At 33.6% G+C, this 10,277-nt stretch overlaps 1 protein-coding gene across 1 annotated transcript in view; it reads right to left on the bottom strand.

Annotated features, from left to right (window-relative positions):
- Positions 1–360: 360 nt before the first annotated feature.
- Spase22-23 (Signal peptidase complex subunit Spase22-23) overlaps positions 361–10,277 on the bottom strand; it is a 49,688-nt gene continuing 39,771 nt past the window's right edge. The window contains exon 3 of the mRNA XM_065505295.1: positions 361–629. Within this exon, the coding sequence (XP_065361367.1) occupies positions 500–629 (130 nt within the window). The 3' untranslated portion in view covers positions 361–499. The remainder of the gene's footprint in view (positions 630–10,277) is intronic.

Raw genomic sequence — 10,277 nt, 5'->3', positions numbered from 1 at the left:
TGGTAGCACTGACACATTTTAACTCTCGAACGCGAATAGCTTACCTGCAACGAACACCAGCACAAGCCCGCAGAGCCATAGCCGCCCAAAATAACAAGTTGTCAGTGTGGCAGGCAACAATTCGCTCCATCTTTACAGAAGGATCATGACACATTGTAATCTTATATTTATTCTATATTAAAATCATATAAAGCATTTATAACAGAATTTCTAGAAATTTATAACATGTATTTAATAAAAAAACAATATATATAAATTTAGATGTAAAAACATTTGCTGTGAAGTACATAAGCAATTTAAGGCATCTAAACGAAATTTGCTTACATAGTCAAATATTTGGTGTATGAAATAAATAAATCGTTTATGATATATTTTTTAAATTCAGTTTTATTTGTAATTGCATAGAATGATTGTAGTAATAAATAACTAAATTTGTAAACATATTTTTCGAAAGACGGGATTTTATACGTTTTATGCAATATTAAAAAATATGATCAAATTATATTAATGCAGATGCATACTCCGATGGGAATTTGAACTGGTGTGAATCTAATGACATCACTGTTGGTAAAACTCCGGCATTTGGTATTATATTCCATGATAAATACAGAGTTACGTTTTTGTTATTCCTAAAAATAAAAATAATTATATAGTATAGTGTGGTACATTATACATATCTATTAATATATTATATATATAAAATCGTGGTTTGTTCCGTACTTAAAACATGAAAACGGCTGGACAAATTGAATACTTTTCTCTGCGGATTTGTTCGTAATTGCTACGCGAAGGTTTAGGAATAAGTTCGCAAAATTCTCACGTGGTGGTGTATGCGGTCATTTTATTTAACTAATTTGATAATTTCATTTTTTTTATTTTAGAATGAAATAGTTTAGGAATATAGATCTTTACGAATCTATGAATTATAAATATAAAAAACTGAAAGTTATCAAAGATTAAGCATATACAATGACGGACTTAAGTATAGGCACCAAAAGAAACCGCTGTTTTATTTATATAAGAAAACACAAAATATTTATTTTATTATATTTTTTGTTTATCTCTTTTTCTTTATTGTATTAAAATCTTAACCTAAACTAAAGTTGTTATTGCCGCTGCAATGTCCAAAATGAGTGCTCGTTAAAGGATTATCTAACCAGATCCAGTGTTTCCAATGGCAAAGGGGTTTGGATGATCCATTAGTTTTGAAATGTATTTTAGACTGGAGAGTTTATCTCCTCGCGTATTATGGGGACATTGAGATCACTATGGATATTACTATTGCGAATGTACCATGGGGCACCTGTTATTGTCCTTAACAGTGCTGACTGCTTTCTTTGCAATTTTTCAACGTTAGATGAGGAGGCTGTTCCCCATAGCTGAATGCCGTATAGCCATATTGGTTTTATAATTGTTTTGTACAAAAGCACTTTGTATTCCAAGTCTAGAGCAGACCGTGGGCCAATTAACCAGTACAATTGAACTGACTTTAATTTTATTTGTGTAACCTTGGCTTCAATATGGTGAGACCATGTTAAACGGCGATCAAGATGGATACCGAGATATCTCACATGGCTCTGTTCTGGAATTTTTATAAAACGTCATACGCCTACGACAGTTTCGTATTAGATTAAAGAAACAGTTTGCATTTTATCTTTAATCTAGTACAAAACAGTCGTAAGCGTAAGACGTTTACGCCAACCACGATAAGGGTGAATATTTATCTGTATGGAAGGGCAACTTTCTCGTCTTAGAGTAAATGTAACGTGAATACATTTTGTTGCATTGACCTTAATTTTCCATTTGTCCAGCCATTTTTCCAAATCGTGAGACTGGAGTTGTTCAGAAGCTATTGCGGGGTTTTCAAGTGTACTTAAAAAAGCGGTATCGTCCGCGAATGTAGATGTGTGAGTGAGTGCGCTCGTAGGCATATCTGCAGTATATAAAATATATAGGAACGGCCCTAGAATACTTCCCTGTGGTACACCAGCGGATATTTTTCGACGTGTCGAGATCACATCCTTTGATCTGATTTGGAAAGATATTTCTTGTATGTATTTTTTAGGCAGTTTATGTACGTTGGCAGGTAGTAATCTAGTAATTTTGTGTATTAGTCCATCGTGCCAGACTTTATCGAAGGCTTGAGATATGTCAATAAATAATGCGGAGCAATACTGCTTGCTCTCGAAGGTTTTCCGAATAAGTGTAGATATCCGATGTACCTGTTCGATAGTACTATGTTTCCTTCTGAAACCAAATTGATGGTCAGGAATAATGCAATTTTCGTCAAGGTGCACTATAAGTCTCTCAAGTAACAACTTTTCAAAAAGTTTTGAGAATATTGACAATAGGCTAATGGGACGGTATGATGTCACTTGAGTGACATCTTTTCCCGGTTTTGGTATCATAACTATATCAGATATTTTCCATGAGAATGGGAAATATCCAATACGTAGTATTGAGTTAAATATGAACAAAATAATTCTCAGTGCTGAGTTGGGCAGATTACTTATCATCGTGGTAGTAATTTGATCCATACCAGGTGATTTTTCAGCCTTAAGACCTTTGATTGTAGTCTTCACGGTTTGTCGTCTTAGTGGGCTGGCACCACATTATTCTCCAAGTGATTGGCAAATACTTCGATTTTTTCTGAAGTATTTTTTGCCCATTCTCCGTTCTGAAGGCATATGGGCTACTCATATACAATGGGGCATTGCATATTTTTCACAGCTTTCCAGAGACTATATTCTGTTTTCATAGTAGGGTCTAGGTTTTTAAGATAATTTTTCAGGTTAGATTCTTTATTAATCTTTAAGGCGACGTGAAGTCTTCTTTGGCACTGATTAAATTTATCCTTTACGTTCGGAGATCGCGATTGTTGCCATTGACGTCTGAGTTTCCTCTTTTCTTTGATAAGAGACTCAATGTTTTTCGGACATTTTGAATGTCTGTAATTCCCCAGGGTGACTGGGGGCGTGGACACTTTAACGGCGTTTGTTAAAATGTCTGCAAATATATCGGCAGCGGATTGTATCTCATATTCATTTTTCAATGAGATGTTCTGTGGCAAGTGTGAGCTAACATACATTTTATACTTTAACCAGTTCGTTTTCTTGTTAGGGAAACAAGAGTAAGAGTTTTCCAATTTACTTGGAACTGCTAGTAACGTTAAAACTGTAGGCGAGTGGTCTGACGAGAAGTCCAGCGAAGGGATCACTGAAATAAATTCTCGTTTTATATTCTTGATTACAGCGAAGTCAAATAGATCGGGAATCTTATTGAGGTCTGTAGGCCAATAAGTAGGTTGGCCACTAGATATGGCATCTAGTCTGTTAGACGATATTGCTTCTAACAGTTGCCTCCCTCTAGGAGTAATAAGACGAGAGCCCCAAAATGTATGTTTTGCATTGTAATCATCAGCTGCTATAAATCTCAGTTATTTATGGTAAAGTGTGTTTCAGAAACGAGTAGTACATCAATTTCCTGAAGGTGGAGAAATTGTTGTACTTCATTCTTATGTTGGTTAAGGCCGTTAGCATTCCAAAAACAAATTCTTAGAGAATTCATTTTTTTATATAGCAGGATCTGCATGAGCATGCTTTAATTCTGCATCAATTGTTGTAACATATTTTGCATATTCGCTATGAAACTGTTCATTTTTTTAATTAAATTCTCAATAGAGCTTTGAGAGTTAGAGTCGGGTACTGTTACACCCTCTTTTAATGCATGTGCATATGAAAATAATGGGGCATTATTTCCATTGATTCTTTTCATTTGGGTAACTGAACCCTCATTTGTCGTATTGGCATACGATTTATTTTGATAATTATCATTTATGATACCTCTATATTGAGCACTAGAAGCACCATTGTTTGTTTTCATTTGGGTATCTGAACCCTCTTTTGTCGTATGGGCATACGATTTATTTTGATTGTTTTTTATGATACTTACAGTGGTGGTCAAAACATATGCAACCAGCAACAGAATTTTACAAAAGTGGTTTAAACTACTTTAAGATGTAAACAAAAATATTCATTTGCTTATAATATTTTTTAATTTATGCTTTAAAAATAAGAATATGAAATTTAATTCAGAATTTTTTGCATTGAAAAGAAAAAAAATTTAAAAAACTACGTATGGGTTGATATTTCATTGGCCAAAACATATGCAACTAATTGCTTTTAAAACATTTCTGTCTATAAAACTTAATATTTCGTGGCAAATCCTATATTTTCAATGACGGCCTTACATCGGCAAGGCTGTGGAGCTATCAAATTGGCAATAAAATTTGCAGGAATAGCGTTCCAAATATCTACCAATCCTTGAAACATAATATTATTAATAATATTGAATTAGTGCAATTTTCGGTGTCGATTCTTTGATTAACGATTTCCCAAATGTTCTCAATGGGATTTAGATCTGGTAATTGTGGTGGCCATTCCATTACCGAAACTGTTTCTTGTGCTAACCACGATTTAACAACATGTGAAGAGTGCTTGGGGTCGTTATCGTGCTGAATAACTCATCGAAGAGGCTTATTATCCTCAGAATTTGGAAGCATTACTCTTTCCAAGATGTCTCTATAGATAAATCCATCCATTATTTCATTAATTTAGAGCGATGGGCCAACTCCAGCAGCAGAAAAACAACCCCCATACCATTACGTTGCATCCTGCAAGCTTCACCGACGATTTCCCTACGCGCAAAAACCGCTTATATTAAAAGAAACGTTTGAAGTTTGCTATGGAGTATTTAAATTGGCCAGAAAACAAATGGACGACTGTCCTATTTAGCGACGAATCCGAATTTAATATCATCGGAAGTGATTTCATGTGTTACGTAAGACGACCACTTAACACGCGGCTTCAAGCACATAATGCAAAAAGACACTGAAACATGGAGGATGCAACGTAATGGTATGGGGGCAGTTTTTCTGCTGCTGGAGTTGGCCAATCGCTCTAAATTAATGAAATAATGGATGGATTTATCTATAGAGACATCTTGGAAAGAGTAATGCTTCCAAATTCTGAGGATAATAAGTCTCTTGGATGAGTTATTCAGCACTATAACGACCCCAAGCACTCTTCACATGTTGTTAAATCGTTGTTAGCACAAGAAAGAGTTTCGGTAATGGAATGGCCACCACAATTACCAGATCTAAATCCCATTGAGAACATTTGGGCAATCGTTAATCAAAGAATCGACACCGAAAATTGCACTAATTCAGATATTATGTTTCAAGAATTGGTAGATGCTTGGAACGCTATTCCTGCAAATTTTATTGCCAATTTGATAGCTTCACAGCCTTGCCGATGTAAGGCCGTCATTGGAAATATAGGATTTGCCACGAAATATTAAGTTTTATAGACAGAAATGTTTTAAAAGCAATTAGTTGCATATGTTTTGGCCAATGAAATATCAACCCATACGTAGTTTTTTAAATTTTTTTTCTTTTTAATGCAAAAAATTCTGAATTAAATTTCATATTCTTATTTTTAAAGCATTAATTAAAAAATATTATAAGCAAATGAATATTTTTGTTTACATCTTAAAGTAGTTTAAACCACTTTTGTAAAATTCTGTTGCTGGTTGCATATGTTTTGACCACCACTGTATATATTGAGCACTAGAAGCATCAGGAAGGCTTGGAAAGTTAGAAGCATTAAGCATATACTGGTCTTCTTGCCTTCGTTGATTCCTGTATGCGTAGGAATACTTGGCATCCCCGGTAGTTTGCGGTGTGATTTTGACCACAGTTACTACATTTTCTTATATTATCTGTTTTTGAGTGGGTACATTCTTCACTTTTATGAATATCTCCACATCTTACACATACAGAAGGTAATTTCCAGAATGTTCGGGTGTGGCCGAACTCTTGGCAATTAAGGTACTGAGGTGGACCTTTGCGAAGATATCTTAAACCGTATATCGGATGAGTGTCACCCTTTTTCTTGAATGTAATTTCAACTCTAAAAATTGGTTGAGGAATTTTGTGCTTATTTATTTTATTGTGAATGGACTTCACTTCAAAGCCTTCAGACTCTAGCGCCTTTTTTATATCATCAATAGGCAAACCTTTTGCATTTTTCAGTTGATATTAGTAGTAGTTCATTTTCTCGGAATCGAAATTATCTACTACTATTCTGAAATTTTTTCCGAGTAGGTTTCTATCTTTGTCTATTGTATATTTCCTTTACGCAGAGAGACCACGTGGAAATTCTCCTTACCTACAAGTTGGAACAATTTGTTCACCAAAACATTTGTAGAGGGTTCGCGCAAATATAGGGGAGGTGGCTTATAGTCTGTTACAGGCTTTGCGGGTGTTTTTTCACTCTCTTGATTGGCAAGAATTGCAAAACGATTTTGACTTACCGGATTTTTCTTCGCCTGTTTTGGATGAAGTAAAGGTTCATACCTGTTAGGATCATACTATACTTTGATTACTTTTTGGTATGCCACCAGTATTTTTTGGTATGGCGCCGGTATTTTTCAGCATTGAACTTAATTGGTTTTCATCACCGGTTTTTAGACCCCTTTCTCACTAGGCAATTTAGTTGCGCAAGTCTCTTGTGTTTGTAGATACCCGAGGTAATGTCGGGTTAAGGAGAAGAAAATTTTACATGCTGTTTTGTTGTTGGGCAAGAGACTTGCGCAACTAAATTGCGTAGTGTGAAAGGGGTGTTATAGAGTTAATATTATCAATACTACTATTTGTGACATTGATCACATTAGCATTACTATTTTAATCAACCATTTGAGTTGTTGTTTGTTTTTCTATAATTTATTTTATGTTGTCTTCTACACAACCAAAGTACACTTTGACAGCTTAAACCACAAAAACAAATTGCAAGTGGTTTTTGTAAATGTTGTACTTGTTGTAGAATCGACACCACCTGGTATATAAATTCGCCTTGAGTACATGCAAGTGATCAGCTGTTAATTCTTTGTTCCTTTGTAAATACTTGAGATTGTCAAATTTTTTTACTTTTTTGTTTTTCTTGCTCTGTTTGTTTACTTTTTTTGTATTTGAAAATATAAATAAAAAAAAATAATTTTGAAAAATTTCTATAGTAGCAATAATAATAATATAAAAATGAGTTTTTATCAGGGTTTAATATTCAGCACCAAAATAAATAGTCTCATGTAATGACTGAACTGAAAAAAGTTTAAGTCTTCAATTTTAACAATTTGCTTACTGAGAACAGTTGAGTGTGCACACACATTACAACAGCAAGCAGCAACCGATTTTGTTTTTTTCCAGCAGCCAAACGAATCTGCAGCCGCCATGTTTCAGTTTTCAACTCTACCGAACTGATTAAACGACTTCAGCAGCAAAAACATTTCTGTGTGTGCTGCTTACGCATTGTCAGTTTCGAGTTTTGTTTTTCGTACTACGCAGTGTAACAAAAACTGCAAGCTCGACTGAATAGTATGACTGGCTAGTTTGGCTGGTTGGTTAGAATTTGTTGTTGTATACACTTTGTGAAGCTAAGTTGTATCGTATGGTTTTTGTGTTTACATTTCACAGAGAAAATTTAAGTGTTGTTATTGTTAATAGAGATAAATGCAAAATTCTTATTTTTTCAGAAAAAAATTTAATATACATATATATTTCCCTTAAAATATACTTTATTTCTGACTATGATTGTGGGCCATTATCTTCTCTATGGACACTTGACATAAATTTAGATATAATAATGAACTAAATGGATAGAATTGGTAGGTATCATATGCGTGGCACGTTTTTTCCCGCACTGTGACACTATTACGATAAGAAAGCGATATCATATTCGATGAGTTTCAACTTTAAGATGATACGTTTGGGTAGGCTTGCCAGACGTACTGTTTTCAGCAGTTCGCGTACTTTTTTTAGTTTTTGTACTTTAACTGCATAACCCCTAAAGCGCACCATACACTATCAAAATACTCATCAAGCTCTATGGTAGTATTAGTGAAAATGTGTTTGTATGTGTGACACCGACAACGCTTGATGGAAAATCAAAAACATTTTGATTTTTAGCATGCTTGATGTATGGTGTTTTCTCATCAATCACGAAGTCATTTACAAAAATATTTCAAGGCGTGAGGTTGATGAGCGTCTCGGATGAAGAGAATAATTTTTTATATTACATATTTCGCTTATTATTTTGGTTTTTTTCTTTAATCTCAACATGTTCTCGTTATTGCAATTAAAGTTGCATACGATATTGACATTTTGAAATACATTTTAGTGCAAATAAAAATTAAATATAATTCCCGCTATTGGTGTTAACACCACAAAATCGAAAATAAAATGCAGATTGACGAGTCATCAATCAAGTGTACATCAAAGCATAAAATTACACGTACACGAAAGTGATATCAAGCATTTTGATAGTGTATGGTGCCCTTAAAGAAGTACGCAAATGTACTTCCATGGCGTAATGATTATAAGGTGTATGCGTTACGGCAACAAATACAACAATACAAAAACAAATAACTTTTATAGTGTCAAAAACAACTGACATAATGTATACAAACTACAGCAAAAAAAATGTTGACAAGATTAAAGTTGTAAACAAACTTGAGCAAAAAAATAATCAGCTGTTTGATTAATGTCACCTTGTATATAATTACACCATGTGTACTTCTTTTTAGTATCTGTACCAGCGTTGCCACTCATAAAATATTTTTCCTACCAAATTTCTAATTAAAAACTACCAAAACCTACCAAATGTATAATATTTGAGAAATGCTATATGGATTCGTTTCAAAATTAATAGTTAACTTAAAATTATATTATTGCTGCTATAAAATTACCCAGAGGAAGAAAGTTATTTAAGAACACTACAATCATAAATATGTTAAAATCGTTCAGTTTTCGAGATTTTATTTTTGCGTCGATTTAACATGTCCTTCCGTACGTCAGTCTGGCTAGTTGTCCATGTATTTCACATAGCCCCCATATTAATGTCCTGATTTATATAGATATTAAATAACATTTTTACAAATAAATTAACCTAAAAATTCAATTCATAATTGACCATAGCTCCCATATAAGGCCCTCTTCCGAAAATTACTTAAACGAGCACAAAACTCCTAAAAGTGTTGGTATCCCGAAAAAATTCAACACAAATAAGTTTCATATAGAAATAAATTACGCGTCCTAATTTCCATAATTGGACATTTAAAGTGTCAGATGAAACTGAAATATTGAAGCAGAGTTTAACACATATTATTAGAAAATAAAAGTTACTAAATAAATACACATTTACCTGACTAAACTAAATATTTAAGAAAATGCTATCTTCATATTTTGCAAATATGTAGTTTTATTATTTTTATAATTATTTTAATTATTTTGTTCTTAAAAATACTTATGTATTCAGAAATATCGTAGCCTACCAAAATACGACAAATATCGGAACAAACCAACCAAACTACCAAAAGTCAATTTGTTAACTTGAAACTACCAATTTTGGTCCAATTGGACAAAAGCGGCAACGCTGATCTGTACTTCTTTTTGTACTTTTTTTCTACCTTTTTTGTACTATCAACATAATTTTATAGAGGTAAACATGTCACTTAAACACGCAGCTGAAGAAAACAAACAGGCCTTTTTGGCAAACTTTTTTTACAGAGTTGCAAAAAAAGTACTATTTATTTAAACATAAGGAAAAATGTAAACAAAAGCATTACAAAAATATTGCTATATTTGTGGAATCATTAATTGGTCATTTTAAAAGTGCCATCGGCAGCACAGCTGATTATAGAAATAGCAAGCACAAATGTCAAACTACATATATAAAAAATATTCGCACGTACGTCCGTATGTCAAACTCCATATATAAAAAAACAGTGAATTCGCCTGTATTTATTTCAATTCGCCACTGCTGTCACCTTTTTAAATACGCCTTGCAATTGTGTAAGCAAGGAGAATTTATTGTACAGGTGGCGTTGATATTACAACAAGTACAACATTGTGTTTTATTGTTGCTTGAGGGCCAAATGTGTCAAAACAAAATATGTCAAACAATCAAAAATTTGTGAAAACAAACAAAAATAACAAATTTAGTAAAAAATAAAAAAGTTATTAATCCTTGTTATAGCATTTTAAATGGTTTGCTGTGCAAAATAAGAGAACTCCAAGGCGGACAGCTCCAACAAGATGTGCCTCCAAAGAGGATGTGCCTAAGCCTGCGAAACGCAATGTGGTCCGAAGCAAACTAGAGCTTGTCGGGAGAAGTCCAGACAGCAAATTTTGCTCCACTTAAGCAGGCGGTCATCACTTGGAATGC

Source organism: Calliphora vicina, chromosome 3 (assembly GCF_958450345.1).
Source record: "Calliphora vicina chromosome 3, idCalVici1.1, whole genome shotgun sequence".
Taxonomy (NCBI): domain Eukaryota; kingdom Metazoa; phylum Arthropoda; class Insecta; order Diptera; family Calliphoridae; genus Calliphora; species Calliphora vicina.
This window is presented reverse-complemented; position numbering and strand designations above follow the sequence as displayed.